The sequence below is a fragment of the Poecilia latipinna genome, unplaced genomic scaffold (assembly GCF_001443285.1).
Source record: "Poecilia latipinna isolate Pla-1442-1.1 unplaced genomic scaffold, P_latipinna-1.0 Scaffold763, whole genome shotgun sequence".
Classification (NCBI taxonomy): Eukaryota; Metazoa; Chordata; class Actinopteri; order Cyprinodontiformes; family Poeciliidae; genus Poecilia; species Poecilia latipinna.
Genome location: NW_015113379.1, coordinates 204776 through 222001, shown reverse-complemented (window position 1 = coordinate 222001; position 17226 = coordinate 204776). Strand labels below are relative to the sequence as shown.

The following is a 17226-nucleotide window of genomic DNA, read 5'->3' as shown; positions in this document are numbered from 1 at the left end:
TAAGTGAAGGAACAATACTTCCCAGTGTCTCCGAGATCCGTAGGACATTAGGGACAAACGCCATCATGACGACTAACAAACACAGCAGATAAGTCAGAGAGGCACCAAACAGGCACCAAACAATATCCCATTTCACAAAGCTCTGTTCAATCCATCATTCAAAAAATGTGTATGGCAAAACTGCAATCTTACCATGACGTGGCCGATGGAGAGCATCAGCCACGGTGAGCATTAACCAGGCATGCAGTCAAGAATCTGATGGCAGATCTGAAGGAGCTGCAGAGAACTATAGCTCAGGTGACAAATCAAATCAATCATACTCTCAGCTGCACCTCACAAATCTGGCCCTGTTTGAAATTTCTACGAAGAAACCCATTGCTAAAAATCATAGCAAAACACACGCACACAAAAAAAAATACCATAAGAAGTCCTGTTTGCAGTATTCCACAAGCCACTAAGAGGACACAGCAAATATGGTAGAAGATGCTCGAGTTGGATTAAAGTTGTTTAGTATGCCATATGTCATTGTGGTGATTGACCTTATTCCTCAAGTATTTCTATCAATAAATGTTTGTGTCGGTAAAACAACTCTCCACTCAGAGAAGTTCTATTTGTAGGTTATAATTGGGGAAGTCTGTGCTTCCTGAAATAGCCTACAGGTCAAAGGAAGACAGTGGGCGGTGTGTGGGGAGGTCAGACATCTGCTGCAGAGGCTGCAGACGGTGTTTGGTCCTGTTTCAGTGGTAGTTTGAGTAGGTGTGATTATCACAAACACTAGATTAGGTGAAACATCAAAGATCATTTCAACATTTTTGCAGGTGTCTTTCAATAAAACAATCCCTACAAAAAATTATTCTCTGCTCCAGAAATACAGGACATCACAAATGCTTGCCATCATTTCTACAGAATTTTGTGGAACTGTTCAAGCAGACTTTTTACTTTAAATGCCACTACATTCAAATGAGGACTGTATTTTTCACTAAGTCGAGTCCAGACACATATAACATCTTATTTTAAATAAATGTTATGCTTGTACCTCAACTTTTTGTTTCTGTGCTAAGATTTAATGCCATAATGCACAAATATTCTCCCTCCACTGCTTGAATCCTTCTCTCTGCACTCACATTTTCTGTTCTTACAATAAAAATGTGTTCTGTTAGGCCATGAACATAGTATTATTTCCTATGTTTGGGTATTTCAATATAAATCCTACAAAACTAAAACTTACAGTAAGCAATGTACATATATTTTAGGACTAGGTTAAAGGACTGCTATTGATGAGTTATACAATTTACTGTATAATTATGATGGCCTCCTGATGGCACAAAAGGCTCAGCAGATAATAACATAAAAACAACAAAGCTTGTGTACAAACAAGATATCTCACTTGAACAAACTATATGTTTTCGTCTGGTGCATTTGTAATAAAAACAAGCTTGTTCTTTATTCGTTTAAGCTAATCACAGTGGGTAGAGTGTCTAGAAATTGAGTAGAGATGCTTCTACTTCTTCATAATATTAGCTAACTGTAAGTACAAAATATAGTTTATATTTTTTTATTTCAAATAATTGCTCAAGTAAATGTAACTGAGTAAAATACAATTAGTATTCACTGTGTTCCTGTTTCTGACTCATGCGCATCTCCTTACCAAGTGGTCTTGTTTTGGTAATGTCTCTCCGGTGCCTCTAGGTGTCAGTATTGCGCTTGGTGAACAACAAGTCTCGGGAGGCAGAGGTAGATCATCACTGACGAAGAAGAATTTAACGGTTCCCGGTTGTCGAACCGCTCTGGTGTCCGCTGTGGTTCACCGATGGATTACAACCTGTTTGGGACCTGAAAGCAATCCCAGTTTACTGCCTTCAGGTTTCATTGAGCTCTGTAAGCGAGCTCCTCTCGACGGTTTCCCAACAGCTATGCTTTGACAGCTTGACACGGTCAGGATAATCACTGCAACTCAAGGTACTGTTAATCTACAATTGTTTGTTTGCTGTGTTTTCAATCTGAACACGGTTACGCGACCCAAATGCGTCCATTTTCAAGCCAAATGTATTGCAAATTTAAATAATTAGCCCTAACTATTTAGTGATGTCCGTGCTAGCTACACTGAGCTAACGTTGGTCAGTTAATTTGACTGCAGCGGACGCGGTAACAGTCGCTAGCTGACCGCTGGTCAGAAGCTGAAGATGAAAACATTTGCATATCAGCAGCTTATTATCAGCTTTCCAGAGCCTGTGTTAAAACAAAGTTATTGTCTTTATATGTTTCAAATTCACTTAGTTTAATACTGCGATTAAAAATGTTTACAGACTCGCTGTGACCAGAGAAAGTGAAGTGAAGCGCAATAATCCTAATAAGACTGTACGCCACATTGATGATGTAGTTAATAACTTATTCCCTAAAATCATCACTTCCGATGTTAAAAGAGTACCTTACGTTTTATACATATTTTTCATTTTTATTTTCACAGGATAAATGAAAATGTCAAGTCTTAAACATCGATTCTGCTCACTACTGCCCCATGTGGTGATTTTGAATAGAACAGAATAGAAAACTGGGAAATTTTATAGATGGATAAATAGAGGAAATTGTTGCCTAGTTAATATTAGCTAAATAGATATACACATTACAAAACCCCTTATATCATTTTTTTTACAGATAAATATAAATCAGAGATATAGAAAAGCTTGGCTGTGATTGCAACCTATAACAGAGTATGTCTGATGAGATTTACACAATTTGTTCAATTTGCCAACTTTTAACAAGTATAATTAACATTTACCTAAAATTTAAAGTACAGTACCAGCTGGGGGAAAAAATAATTTCCCTTTAACGAACAGGTTGTGCCTGTTGTATATACATTTTACAGAGTTTTTTTTGGAAAGTAAAGTACATATTTTAATGGTGATCAGGCTCATAGTCATGCTCTAAATACTCTTTGAAGCTCCTTTTGTGTAAACTATAATGCAGCTGGCAGATAAAGTAACCAATTCCTGTTCTGTTTTATCAATCACTATTAATTTGTATTTGTTGATTAAAGACAATTTTGCATCATTCTCTCCAGTGCAGGTCCAAAGAGATGGAAGACGGCTCCGAGTTGATGGAGGACATCGTGTTTCGAGGAGTGGAGTTTTCTGTGAAGATCGAACTGGATAAGAATTTGCTGATTGTGGAAATCTCTGACTCTGTGACAGCAGATCAGTGGCGGGGGGAGTTTGATCCTGCGTGTAAGTGGTTTATTTAAATAACACATGTCATGTATGACACATATTGTGCTTTGTGTTTATATTTTTGTTCTTTTTCCTTCCGTTAGACATTGAAGATCTCACTCGCAAAACTGGCAACTTCAAACAGTTTCCTATTTTCTGCAGCATGTTGGAATCTGCTGTGAGGAAGGTGCAGTGCTGTATTTTTTTAATATATACTGCTCAAAAAAATAAAGGGAACATTTCACTTTAATTTTGTGTGTGGCTCCAAATCCAGGCCTCCATTGGTTATTAAATTTGATTTCCATTGATGATTTTTGTGTGATTTTGTTGTCAGCACATTCAACTTTGTACAGAACAAAGTATTCAATGAGAATATTTCATTCATTCAGATCTAGGATGTGTTATTTGAGTGTTCCCTTTATTTTTTGAGCAGTATATATATATATATATATATATATATATATATATATATATATATATATATCTCCTAACTGTTTAGAGCTTGAGTAGTAATGGTAGAAAAATAGAAACAGACAGGCTTGCTTGGGGCGACGCTGGCCGATGAGGAGGGTCGTTCACTGGAGTTCAGTGTTTCCAGTTGAATGAGAAATGTTCTGCTCTCTCGAGCTGACAGAGATTCTACACGTCCGATTTTTCAAATGTTGTTTGTTAGCTGCTTCAAACAGAAAAAAAAATGAACACACTGACGATAGTAGAAGAAAAGCACTCGAATCCCACCAGATGAACAAATCCAGTTCAAATTACTCAACATATAAAACAATTATAACAATAAAAACAATTATATAAAACAACAGTTTTATATTACTCAACATATAAAACAATTTTTACAAAATGAACAACAGCGTCCACAGACGCATGTCTGCTACTTGTCTACATTGTTGCCTGATGTTGCAAATTCACATCAAACAACCACTCAGACTAATGCTGTTCAACACACACAGCGGGACATGTTGGAGACACTTTATTACCTTCTTACATGAGAAGTTGTGCTTATTTTAGCTACTAAGGACTTACGTTTAATTTTGTTGAATTTGACATTTTCAAATTAGTATTTGAGACTTCATTTTGGAATGTTTTGAAAAGCAAAATAAATAAGATAAAATTAATTATTTCAGACTATATGGATTAAACATGTGTTCATGCTTATAACAGGAAATGATTGAGCAGTGTTTGAGATGCGTGTTTATCAGATGATGAAACGAAACGGGCTCCATCTAACTACAGTTTCTCCTTCCAGACGAGTGATTCTGTCACCCTTGACCTCCTGACCTATGCTGACCTTGAGCTGCTGCGTAACAGAAAAGCGGGAGTGGTCAGTCGTCCTCGTGGCCACCAGCAGCAGTCGGCTCTCACCGCCAAGCGATACCTCATCCTCATCTACACAGTGGAGTTTGACAGGTTTGGATCTCCGTATGGAATGTTGTTCTGTCCTCCCTTGGACCTAGATTTAATTTTGAATCGTTGCATTTAATTGTGTTGTATCGGTAGGATACACTACCCTTTGCCATTGCCGTATGTGGGAAAGCCTGACCCAGCTAGCCTGCAGAAGGAGATCCGAGCCCTCAGGGCTGAGATCAGCGCGCTCACCTCCCATGGAGGCGGCAAGTCTACAGATCTGGAAATGCACCGGCTTCGACAAGAGTAGGTCGCTTTAATCTCTCTGTTGGATTCAGGAGTCTGTGTAGGATTTTCATCTTTTATTGTATTTTTTTTAAACATTTTTTATTCTCCTCCTCCTCTATTCTAAATACTTATTTTTGTCACATTGACTCCCCCAAAAAATACATCAGATTTTTGGTTTTGGTGACAAGATAAAGTGAATATTTATTCATCACACTTTGTGGTGTGTGAATTTTAATGTTTGGTAGTTCAACAAGAGCATTCTGTTCGATCCTGATGGAAAAAGAAACATCAGCTGATACTGACTTGCTAGTTTTCAGCCAAAATTATTGTAATTATACAGCAGGTTTAATGCTGTAATTAAAAACATAAAAAAAAATTTAAGAAGGAGAATGTTTCTGTAAAAGTATAGCAAGTAAATGGCTTTCTGTGAGTACTTAAAATGAGCAAAAAAATAACAGTAATGTTTTTTTTGTTTGTTTTTTTGACACCACTGTTTTCCCTTAAGGCTCGCTGCAGTGAAAGAAGAAAAGGAAGCCATGGCCAAGGCTCTGGAGAGACTGCAAATGAGTGGGAGCGGCTCTGGACTGGGCAGAGGAGACTGGAGGGTCAAAGACGTGGTGCGGACGCTGGAGGAGCAGCTCATCAAGGAGAGGGCCAAAAGTCAACGCTCCACTAGCAAAAGGTGCCAAGAACAGCGACTTCTAATGGAGCAGGTGAAAGTTCACTGGGTGAGATCGCTGATGTTTACTGTGTTTCTCCGCTGGTTTTTAACCTTCCTCCTTCATTTCCCAGTTGGAGGAGCTGAGAGCTTCAGAGTGTGCGCTCCGCCTGCGGGTCAAGAGTCTCACCAGTGAGCTGGCGTTCCTACGGCGAGGGTTAGACAATCTAAGCGTGTACTATATCTTTACTTTCCTTCTCTTTCATTCATTCATTTACCTTCATTGTGGACGGAGCATTCAGCCCGTGAGGATTCACTGAGTGTTTGCGTTCTGCAGCAGAGTGACGCCCGTTTCGGGTCGCGTCAGCTCTCGAGTCGACGGGGAAGTCTATCGGTCGCTGTCGCGTGAGAGGAGCTCTGGATACGGAGGGGTCAGGGCCCGCTCCGGGTCCAGAGAGCGGCTGGAGGACAGAAGACTGAGGTCAGGGGAGAGGGAAAGAAGGTCGGATTCGTCGGGACCACGTCCTCACATGCTGAGGCCGTCGCCTTCGCCCACCAGTACGTACTGCTGATTATTTAAGGTGATGGAAAATATTGTTTCAAGTACAACTGGAGCACAGCATTAATGCAACAAGATCATCGATACCCTGGCGCCAGTTATCCATAGTCAAATCAGCAAATTGAGCAAGGATTACGTACCTTGAGACAAAGCAACACTCAACAATTAAACTGAATTTAGAAGAACTACTCCATTTGTTTTTGTTTTTGCACAAGAAAATATATAATGTGAATGTCTTTATAAATTATTTTTCAGTCAGATTAATCATCCCCGATCTCTTGTACTGTGTCACCGTGTGTCTCGCAGGGTCTCGGGTTCCTCGCTTTGACCCGACTGCCTACATCCAGGACAGGCAGCGCAGGCAGAGAGAGGCAGAACTCAAAAAGTTGGTTCCCATACATTTTCCCTTTTTACTGACTCTGTATTCAGTACAGCAGGTGAATTTATTATTTTTAATTTATTGTTTTTTATTGCCAGACAGCGGAAGGTGCGACGGGAAATCCTGAATTCCCCGGTGCTCCCGGAGCGGGGCCGCTCCCGGTCCAGGGAGGCTTATCCTCAGGCGGTCCGGGCCGGAAGCAGAGGCAGGAGCCTGTCGCTGGAGCGCCGAGGCAGCAGGAACTCCTCTGACAGCTCATTAGCAGACATGGATGAAATGGCCAAAACGCTTTTCAGGTACTGGCACTGCACTGGAAATGAGTCTTCAGAAAAGTGTCTCAGCTATTTTAATCCTCCATTCTTTTTACAGGGGAAGAAAACAGACATACAACGGACCTAATATGGTGAGTAATTAACTCGATAGTGAGTGGGTAAATGTGGACTATGTTTGAGAAAGGAAAAAAAATGGATTAAATGAGGTTACAAAATCATCAGAGCTATAAAAACAGTACTTATGATTAATCCATTTGTGCCTTTTTCCCCCTTCTGCATGTAAAATTAATGGTTTCTTGTTTCCATTTCCTGTTTCAGTCTCGAGGCCTTTTTACCAGAAAGCCATTAAGTAGCACTCCAACACACAGAATAAAAGACAAAGGTAACTTCATTAATGCATTTTTTTTTCTTTTGAAAGAAATTATTCCACTATTATGGAAAATTGACATTTTTTTTAGCTTTATGTTATAATGTTATTCCCTCTTGGAAAACACACCTGGAGTTGCTTTGATTCTTTCATGCATGTTTGAGAAATAATTTAATCTCCCATGGCAACCATTCAGCTGTGCAAAACATTCTGCTCCTTCAGACTAGCCAGCAGCAATTAGCAAAAACCTGGTGGAACTGCTCATCATTTGAGCTCATAACAGCTACTTCTCACTGAAACACTGGTATAAACAATACTAAAGAATTACCCCAATTAAAGAGACAGAGGCCCAATTTCAAGGTGTTAAATTAGGAAGTAAAATTTCTCTTAAGTCGTATATTTGATATATAAATTTTAGCACAATTTGGCCGGAAAACACTTAATAAAGTCTCGGTTGATGCCATTTGTGTAGTAATCATTCGATGTCCAAACCACAGAGAGCTCCATAGACACTGGGGCTGAGCTGTCAGAGATCGATGCGAGGCTGCAGGCGCTTCAGGAATACATGAGGGACCTGGACACGGGACACTAGACGGCTGCGGGAGCCGCGTGTGAGCCAGGCAGTCTGAGGAGGAACACATCCTGGATCAAACAGTAACAGCTGGTTGTGTTTCTAGCGAGACTAAAGCTCCCTCTGGAGGCTGATCGCCATTACTGCAGGTATCCACAACCATCACTGTGAAGGTCACTGGACTGTTTTTATGTGATTTTTTTTTAATGTCCTAAATTCTTAAATAATTTAAATGTGACTGATTCTATGTGGAAATTGTAGGTCGTTTTAAAGTCGGCCAAACTTGTGCATGTTTGCAGGCGTTTTGGTTGATGATTATTTTATTTGGAGTTTTTTTTTTTTAACTATTATGATACATTAAAAGTGCAGCGTTAGGCGTCTTTTTGTGTTTACAATGCTTCATCCGTCCTCAGTACAGAATAGGGAAGATAAATGGGTCCTATGTCTCTCATCACAGTGTGCCGTCATAATATATACATTTCTACAAATTATCTCTGGAGATGACTAAATCTGTTGTATTGTTTTTATTGTCATTTTGAACATGGTCTTTCTCTCCAATACATGCTGGGATAGATTCCAGGGGCAATGTCAAAGCAGATTTGCATGCTGCCAAAAGCATACCTGTTAAAATGTGATTCCTGCCAAAGCTGTTTTTCACAAGTTTTTTTTTGTTTGTTTTGTTTTCTTTTGTTTGAATCTGAAGGTTCCCAGTGTATTTTACCATTATAACTGATCCACATGTGCATTATTATTGAAGTTTTACTTGTTTTGGTCCCATTTCGATAAACCCAAACCTTGTGTGGGAAAGTAACCTGGGCTGACTTAAAGCTGTTTACAAACTGCAAAATGGCCAAATTTTTTTAACCAAATTGTGTGCAAACTGACTGTTACTGTTATTTTTGTTTTTCCTATTTGCCTTTTGTATCTCCTAAAGATTATAAGAAATACAACCTCTGAGGAAAAAAATGCTTGTATTTTGTCTCGGTGGTCTTTATTTCTGTCGGGAATAAATGAACACAGTTTAAGTGAAAGGCTGTGTTAGTGGGATTTTTGGCATCTTGGGGTTTAAAATAAGAGCAGCACATCGAAAATAATTCACTTTAAATACAGATCAGAGGTATCATTGCAAAAGTACAAAAGTTTATTTTATGAGAAAAGGTTTTTTAACAGGAACACTAAAATAACATTTGTGAATAATCTTAATTTAAAATGCATAGCACGTCCAAGTCAAACTGCCACAGTGGATTACATGGTAATGCAGCATAAAAACAGTGTTAAGGATTTCTACAGGGTTCAGTTATACATTCATTTATTTAGTCAAGACGAAATGAAGCTAAGTGACTAAAGTAGCAAAGAACAAAACATCCGTTTTCGCATTAAGGCTCGGATCACGTCTAGCCAGGCTGGGTTGAAGTGTTCAGAGTAACGGGACTCACAAGAGTTCGTCGACTGTTGAGTAAGGCCTGAATCTGGAACGTGAGCTGAGGAAAGAGGATTGAAATGTCAGAGTGGCCATTTGTACAAACCTGTACTGACAAGGAACATTCGCTAATACACGAGTGACTTACGGACTGATGCTGTGCCAGAGAGTCTTGATAAAAGGATTGGGTGATGTCCCGTCTGTTCACGTCAGACTGCCTCCAGAGCTCAGCTTTGATCTGCAGCTCCGCCTCAGGTAGGAAGGGGTACTGCTGCCCCTGTAGGAGAAAAATGCAGTCGATGAATATTCAAGAGACGTCTCCTTCTATTGTACCTACTTTATTCAGTTCAGAGTCTTGTGATAGAGTGGATAAGAGGTGAAATATAAATTCTTTCTTGAAGGCCAGTTCTCTAATAAACATCATTTAGCATTGAATAATGTGATTTACTACTTTAAAATGGACGTCAACCTGTCTACAAGCGACTCAAAGCAATGACCTTTCCTGCCGAGCTGCATATGTTCATGTATGTATGTCCTTTTAAGATAATATTTTTTAAAACTTCTGGCTCGTTGTATTCTCTCGTCCTCCTGGATTCAGTGATGCCATGCGTGGAAACAAAAGCCACAGAGATAACAATCAGCGCTCCACGTTGTACATTTTCAGAGTTTATTCCGACATTTAAAAGTGTAAAATCACATCGACAACACAGACACTCCAAACACACTAAAACAGACACTCATTTACCTGACACAAGTAGAAAAGTAGGAAATAGAAAAAAAGGGAAAAAATGTGTTTTTTGGAGATGTTGCTGCAAATAGCAAATCTGATTCGTTCCTCTGGAGCCCATACTTTTATTCAAAAAGGGTGTTTTCTTTGTTTTAATTCATGCAATTAAGCGATTAAGGCGTGTTGTTCTCCTTGTACAGCCACAACTAGTTTCAAGTTACTAAGTTGGGGACGTCCAAAGCAATTTTATTACCTTCTGAGACCTGTTTAATTTCAGGGCTTCTCTATCTAGACAAGGGAGACCAAAGGTCATTACAGCAAGCTCTTCTCATGCCAGTTTGAAATGTGATGTTGCTCCTAATGCCTGGTTGGAACAAAGCCTCTAGTTTTACCAGAGTTCAACAAAAGGCATCTTGATTTTATTGCCTTGCAGAGCACCTATCCAAACACAGACCCTTGTAATAATTTTAACAGTGGCAGAGAGAGCCTGGCACCGTCAAGTTATTCAGAACTTCTCCATCCTCTTGGATATAAGCACCGATTTGACAAATTAAAACACTTATAGAGTATTCCTGAGCATTTTCAATAGAAGCACATTCATTCTAGACATTTTCTAATTAATGTTATAATAGTTTTGATTATATGTTTGGCTCCCTACCAGTGCTGTTAATATAAAACTACAAATTAGACTAGTTCAAGCTCAAGTCTACTAATTAAATTACAATTAATAAAAGTATTATGTGTTGTTAGTGTGTTTTTCCTTAAGTTTTTAGTATTTCTCTGTGGGAGACTCGTCTCCTCCCCTGCCTGTGAGCCAGAGTTAATTTATGACATGGCTCCTTCCTCATAACAGACATTCTTTTCTGCAGGGCTAACTTAAAGCCCTCTTACTCAAACTAAACCTGCTCAATCCACCTTTTTCACATGTGGTAAGATTAACTGTATTAAACACTAAGAATATTACATTTTTCTCAGCAGTCCTTTAGTGAGTCGTTCATATTGATTTTAATGGTTCGGATTTAAGCTGATATATATTACAGTTCCCCTCCCAGCCTGAAAACAAGCTAATGCTACTTTATCGCCGCTACGATGTTAATTAGTACGAGAACATCTGGTTAGCTATCAGTCTATTTCTTGCTGTTACATCTCCTGTATTTCACCCACATTAAGGAGCCGTTCTTAAGGCTCACAAGCACTGCAAACAGGAAAACACAGGGTTTCTATGCTGTCTGAAAAGTAGGAAATCTAAGTATTTTTCACATGTGGATAAATGTGAAAAATATCCACGCATGTGATTTTAACAAACTCTTATGATGAGCCATATGGTGATTGCCCAGGGTGGTATCAGAAAGGGCGACACACAACTACCATATCAAAAACAGAAACCATTCAGTTGTACCATGAATACGTTTGGGTGTTTTTTGTTTCTTGCTTTCATGCATGTGCAGACGCTTGGGAAGGTGGCGCCCCCTGCTGGCCATTCAATTGAGATCGTGCTGAGAACCTCAGCAAACCAGCAGTCAAAAAAAAATATTTGAGTTCACTCACCAGTCGCAACATGTAGTCCTCTATAGAGGGAATCCTCATATTCTGCAGGGTCAGGAAAGCTAGCGACACATTTGCTCTGCTTTTGTTGAGTATTTCCTGCAAAGACGTACAAGCGTTTTTTTTAGATTCCAAATATAAGTCATATCAATTCTCAGATAATTTTTACATTTCTTTTTTTCGCACCAGTAGCTGCTCATTGGTCTTCTTCTGCAATCTGTCCTGGCTTGAGCTGACTGGGAGTTTGGCTGTGTTTGACTGGTAAAAAACAAGATAAAACATTTAAATGCACCAGATATAAACAGTCTGACGTAAACTGTGTCTTTATCAATCATCTTTTAGGATAGTAGCATTACCTCGGCTTCGTACTCGGCCCACGCAGCTTTGCGCTCGGCTTCGCTGAGCTCCTCCTCGTGCTTGTGGTCCAGCAGGGATTCATGCTCATGGTAAGACACTATCCGGTCTTTACAGATATCTATCAGCTCTGCTAGGATGTTGTCCTGAGAAACAAACGTGTACGATTTTTTTTTTAAGTGGTGTAAAAAAAAAAAAAAAAATGCTGGCCTTTCTGTGATCATTTGAAGATGGTGAAGTCACCTTCGGGAGAATCGGTGTCGGTCTCTTGCTCTTCTTAGAGTTTGGATCATCGAGCAGGTCCGGCTCAAATGTGTAGAGTTCAGTCAGCTCATGGAAAGTGAAGTGTCTTTCAATCTGCTGATGATCTACGACTCGATAGGACAGAGACTGCTTGGTCACCTGCCGATCGTAGATCTTCTCCTCCATCGTTCCCTGGTGACAACCAGACCATTTTTTAAAAATTATTTCACAAATAACTTGCTAAAGCATTTATTTAGATATATTTTATTCAGGCCCGATCTTTACCTGAGCCAACAAGCGGTACACAAACACTTGTTTCAGCTGGCCGAAGCGATACACCCTGTAGATGCTCTGTATGTCGTGTGAAGGGTTCCACGAAGCGTCAAAGATGACGACCCTGTTGGCAGCCACAAGGTTGATCCCAAGTGATCCGGCTCTCGTCGAAATCAGAAACAGTCTGCCACTGAAATCATTAAACATTAAAATTACAGTAGGGAATGTTTTTTTTTTGTTTGTTTTTTTTAAGCATAATCAACAACAAGGGACAAAGAGTACCGGAAGTTGTCAGCATCATTAAACTCATCCGCCCATTTCTTCCTCAATGAGGCACTGACAGAGCCATCAAGACGATAGTAATCCACGTTTTTAATCCAGCTGCCCTCTGATTAGTTAAGAAAGCACAAAAATCAACAACTGAGAAAAACATCCAGTTAAAACGTCCCTTTCTTTCTTACCTTTGATGGATGATAACGGGTCTCTGGCATTGTGAGAAGCTGCGAGGAAATCCTCAATCAGGTTCAGTGAGATCAAGGACTGACTGAACACCAGCCTAAGAAGGTAAAAACGGGTTTGGATGTGAGGAACCATCAGAACGGCAGCACTGCTGGTCAAATATATTCTCTTTCAGAACCTTTTCAAAGTTTTTACACCCCGTGAGGCAAACAAACACAAAGTGGCACATATGTGAGAAGCAGAAGGGAGAGGATGTCTAGTTTGAAATGAAAATCTGCAGAGTGATAATTGTGTTTAACCCCCTTTACTAAGACAACCTTAAATAAAATCCAATGTCACCGCCGGTCTTCTAACATCATCTGATTTTAATTTGTACAACAAATTCTGTAAACAATGTGTCATCTTCAATGTAATTACAGTTTTTGTTTTAATCAAATCAATAAAATCTCATGCTGAAGTTTTAGTCTGGTACATGAAGAAATATGTAAAAGTTCAAGGGGTTTGTTTTAAAAAAGAATCGTACACTTTGTCATCCAGGTTTTCAGCCATCCGGAGGATTTCAAACAAGAGCACCATTTTCCCAGAATGCTCCATGATTCTGGCGTCTCTTTCAGACAGCAGATGCCGGTACCAGGCTTCAACGGGACTCTGAGACCTCGAGCTGCTGGATGATTTCTCGCCTACAAAGAGGAGAAAAGAGAAGAAACTCTGGTTGAAACTTCTCCAAGTTTTAGGATCAGGGTTCAGTGACATGAGGCTGCAATACCTTCCACCACTCTAACAGTTTGGGGTCCGTCAGTAGACATGGTACTGAGTCCATTGACATTTTGTTCATTTCCTTCGTTCTGTTTCAATCCACTGTTTCATAAAAACACATTACAGGATAAAGAAAAGCTTTCTGATTATCATCGTGAAGGAAAACCGTGAAAGCATTAAAAAAAAGACTAATTCACCTCTCCGCCACAATCGTCTCTACGTTGATCATCTGCTGTTTCTTCTTACAAAAATTCTTCTGTAATCAAATAAAGAGTCTGAGTTAATCAAGGTCAAACCAGTGAGGTGTTGACTCAGTGTGGTTGCTCTACCTTCCTCCTTTCTTTGCCAAGATCGCTGAGGTGAAGACACCATGGATGAGTCCAGATTCGGCTGAGGACCTGAAAATCCCTGAAAAGGTTGGCGCCAGTTTTCAGGGGTTTTTGCCTAATTGCTGAGCCCTCATCTGAAAATAAAAACATTTTCTATTAATATGATTCTGGTAAAACGCCTACATCTGGAGATAATTTACAGCGTCGCGATTGTATTTACAATATGCTTAAAAAGCAAAAGTTCCAACAAAAGTGAACCTTTCCGGTACGGTTTGATTGATTGGTGGTTATTTAGTGGTAAACATGTCCTTACTTGCAACTTGGTCGAGGTAGTAGCGATACAGCTTATACTGAAGTGGGGAGATCCTCACCAGCAGCACATACTCGTGTTTTGGAGGCAGAAACTGAGTTAGCTCAGAGTAATCTCTTCTCTAAGAAAACGGAAAACTGACTCAGCTTTCAGAAAGCGGAAACGTAGCATACAACTACCACCCAGCAGGTTGTTGTTGTTGTTCTCACCTGCACACATCCAGCCAAAACCGCATGAAGAACATGAGCGCGCTTCTTCATGATCCGCACGTCTCTTGGGGTGGAGTCGGCACACTGGCCGTTCTGCATGGGGTTGATGAAGCGGTTTCTGAACTCACTCAGGGAGCCCAGGAGGTTCTTCTTGATGAAATTTACCATGCAGTGGTCTGCAAAGGCACAACAGGTCAGAGGAGTGTCAACTAAAGGTTCTACAAAGTAACCTAAACGGCGTTTTTTAGCTGTGCTAGAGTTGTTTCATTTGAGGACCTACACTCAACGAGGTTGTTCTGAAGCGGCGTACCCGTCAGCACCACTCTCCTCTGGGTCTTGATGCCGTTCATGGCTTTGGAGATGCATGACGATTCATTACGAAGAATGTGACCCTCGTCACAAATCACAAAGTCCGGACCTGAAAAGAAAACGACAATAAACGAGGAGATGAATGGGAAATAAAGCCGGAGAGCGCTACATGATGGCCATTCCTCTAGAGCACCTGGATCTACTAATGCGCTCTTCAGCTCCTTGTTCCACTCCTCGCTGGCGGCTTTGGAGTTCTGGGACAGGTTGCGGTACATCTCATACCCCATTATCACGATCCCTCCGTCTCTCTGCCACGTCTGCAGAGCTCTGAGACGTTCCGGAAGATGCTTCAGATTAGCCATCTCTGAAACCTGGATCAAAAGGTTTGTTTGTATCAGGCCAACATATGGACCGCCGGTCATTTATCTGTCATACCTTAACTCTATCTTCTCCAAGGCTGTGCTGCCATCTCTTGAATTCACTGACCCAGTTGAGGACGGTATTAAGTGGACAAACGACCAAGGCTGTTCTGAACTTCAGGTTTGATGACAGCAGCACTGTGTGAAGGAAGGCCACCACCTGGAAGAGAGATTGAAAATGAGAGTAGTTCAGGAAGAGTGCTGGAGTTTGTTTTTTTTTGCAAACGGCAACATTATGAGTTTAATATGTTTGGTTTCCTTCAACACTGAAGGGTCTAAAAGTGTTTACTTCCTGTTCCTCACCTGCAGAGTCTTTCCCAAACCCATGCAGTGCGCCAGGATGCAGCCTGATCCGGGGGAAGAGTTGGCCTTCTTCACCGACTCACAGCAGCTGTCCCAAATAAACTGGACACCTAGAAGAGCACAACACCGATGTGGTAGGAAACTTTTCACTCGTGTTTTGTGACGTTCCTACAAAGTATAGAGGCGCGACCGCAATCGATTAGAACATGAGTGTGAAACTCCCACCTTTCAGAGTCCTGCAGCTTTCAGATGTGTTTTAAACAAATCGATGGCTGCAACTGACAATTACTTCAGGAATCGATTAGTCTCGTCATTGTTCTGTTAATCAGATTTTTTTAAAAATGACTCTTTCTACTGATGTTTTTTATAATTTTTTATACAATATTAGAAATACGCTAAATGGTTTTTAAAAATCAATTCCCTTTTTAAAAAAGAAAATAAACACTTTATTGCCTAAAATGCAATAACATATTCATTTAGTGAAACTGAACTGAGTGAAGTTCAGGCTAAAACATATTTGCAGACAAATGTCTTTATCTTGATACGTTTTTGGCTTAATTACTGCTTTGAATGTGTTTTCTTTTCCCAACAAATGGCCCTTTGAGTCTATATACTCCAGTTAACGATTAACTATTAAAGCTGCTTGATGATTATTTCAATAATTGATTAATCTAATTAATCCAATTAGTAATTTCAGCTCTAAAACCTGCAGTTTGGGACCCCTGGCTAATAATGTCACCAAAATATTTATTTCAGTAATTCAATTGAAAAAGTAAAACTCATTTCTATAGATCTGAGTCTGGTGACTCTTGAAGAATCGACTCGTCAGTAACCATTTGAATTAGGAGAGCAGAAAGCTAATATATTTCTCTTTTTCAAGTGAAAGACTGAAATAAAATTAGAATTAACTAACTCGGGTGCTTTTGCAGCTAATAGAGTCAAATACAAGCTAACCGTCCACTTGGTGAGGCTTCAGGCTCGTAACCAGGTTCCTGTGCACCTGAACGAGCGGCATCTTGGTCTCTTCGTCCTGGTCCAGGACCAGCTTGGTTGTGACGGGACATTCCACTTGAGACAACTCATCTGGGATTACAGTTATCTGGTGAGCAATGACAAACAGTCAGCAGATTTTTTCCAGAACAAGAAAAAACACAGGCCAAATCTATGTGAAGCCTCAACGATACAACTAGCAAGTTTAACTTTCAAATTAAAGTTTATAGGGATAATGGTTGCACCTCTCTCCAGTCCTCCATCTGTTGCGATCTGTCCGCCAAACGCTGACGTCTCTCCTCTTCCTCTCTGAGGGCTTCTTGAGTCTCGGCACGGAGATTCTCGTCGTCAATAATTTTGCGGATCTTTTTGCGTCCTTTTGGGGTGCCTTTACTTTCGCTGTTCTCCTCATTTGCATCCTCTTCGTCGCTCTGCTCAAGTTTTCCCAAAACCCCCCACAAGGTAAAATAAAAGACCTCATTTTCATCAACCCAAGGATAAAATCTGGAGATAATGGTGTGAGATGTGTGAAGTAGAAAGAAGTGATGCTGCTACCTTCTCAATACTGGAGTCAGACAGTAAAATGCAGGGCACTTGCTTGTTCAGTTCAAAACTACAAGTTGCTTCCTTTTCTTGTTTGCTTGATCTGGTGCAAAAAGAGAAAAGAATTAGATATTTCTCTATGTGTACCAATTTATCTAGAATTAGAAGTAATAAAAATACCATTACTAATGTCTTTTTTTTACTCTTTGATGTGCAATTTTGTTTCTTTTAGCTGCACTGATTTAAACGCGGGGAGACGATGAACCTAAACAAAGTGCGAGTATGTAAACATTTGAACCCGTTTGACAAATTCAATATAAAATTAAAAGTTTATGAAAAACACTGCTGCATGATCCTTTCAACCTCAAACATAACAGTTCA

The 17226-nt window shown here is 40.0% G+C and overlaps 2 protein-coding genes across 8 annotated transcripts in view; one reads left to right on the top strand and one right to left on the bottom strand.

Moving 5' to 3' along the window:
* The first annotated feature begins 1700 nt into the window (after positions 1-1700).
* Positions 1701-11778, top strand: ccdc61 (coiled-coil domain containing 61). 5 transcript variants are annotated; one of them, XR_001426643.1, is made up of 14 exons: positions 1702-1959; positions 3062-3224; positions 3311-3393; positions 4465-4625; positions 4716-4868; positions 5356-5563; positions 5643-5743; positions 5846-6066; positions 6374-6452; positions 6545-6742; positions 6816-6849; positions 7037-7100; positions 7583-7805; positions 11691-11778. XR_001426643.1 is itself a non-coding variant. In XM_015046096.1 (13 exons), exons 2-13 carry the CDS (start codon positions 3077-3079, stop codon positions 7675-7677), a joined length of 1545 nt encoding a protein of 514 aa, XP_014901582.1. In that variant the 5' UTR covers positions 1701-1934; positions 3067-3076; the 3' UTR covers positions 7678-8622. The 5 variants fall into 5 exon arrangements, 4 of the variants coding, with proteins under 4 accessions (XP_014901582.1, XP_014901581.1, XP_014901579.1 ...); XM_015046096.1 differs by lacking the exon at positions 11691-11778 and having other exon boundaries at positions 1701-1934; positions 3067-3224; positions 7583-8622; XM_015046095.1 differs by lacking the exon at positions 11691-11778 and having other exon boundaries at positions 1701-1934; positions 7583-8622.
* The window catches only part of LOC106955734 (transcriptional regulator ATRX-like), a 28200-nt gene continuing 18973 nt past the window's right edge, over positions 8000-17226 (bottom strand). For 2 of the 3 annotated variants that reach the window (XM_015046090.1, XM_015046088.1), the window contains exons 14-35: positions 16858-16948; positions 16548-16733; positions 16267-16411; positions 15313-15422; positions 15026-15169; positions 14784-14961; positions 14562-14699; positions 14282-14457; positions 14076-14193; positions 13763-13896; positions 13631-13689; positions 13444-13535; positions 13201-13357; positions 12680-12774; positions 12501-12606; positions 12231-12408; positions 11946-12137; positions 11705-11848; positions 11535-11606; positions 11352-11447; positions 9225-9353; positions 8000-9137 (exon numbers count right to left, since the gene is read on the bottom strand). In XM_015046090.1, coding sequence (XP_014901576.1) covers positions 9051-9137; positions 9225-9353; positions 11352-11447; positions 11535-11606; positions 11705-11848; positions 11946-12137; positions 12231-12408; positions 12501-12606; positions 12680-12774; positions 13201-13357; positions 13444-13535; positions 13631-13689; positions 13763-13896; positions 14076-14193; positions 14282-14457; positions 14562-14699; positions 14784-14961; positions 15026-15169; positions 15313-15422; positions 16267-16411; positions 16548-16733; positions 16858-16948 — 2827 coding nt within the window. In that variant the 3' untranslated portion in view covers positions 8000-9050. The remainder of the gene's footprint in view (positions 9138-9224; positions 9354-11351; positions 11448-11534; positions 11607-11704; positions 11849-11945; positions 12138-12230; positions 12409-12500; positions 12607-12679; positions 12775-13200; positions 13358-13443; positions 13536-13630; positions 13690-13762; positions 13897-14075; positions 14194-14281; positions 14458-14561; positions 14700-14783; positions 14962-15025; positions 15170-15312; positions 15423-16266; positions 16412-16547; positions 16734-16857; positions 16949-17226) is intronic. The other variant, XM_015046091.1, reaches the window with a different exon arrangement.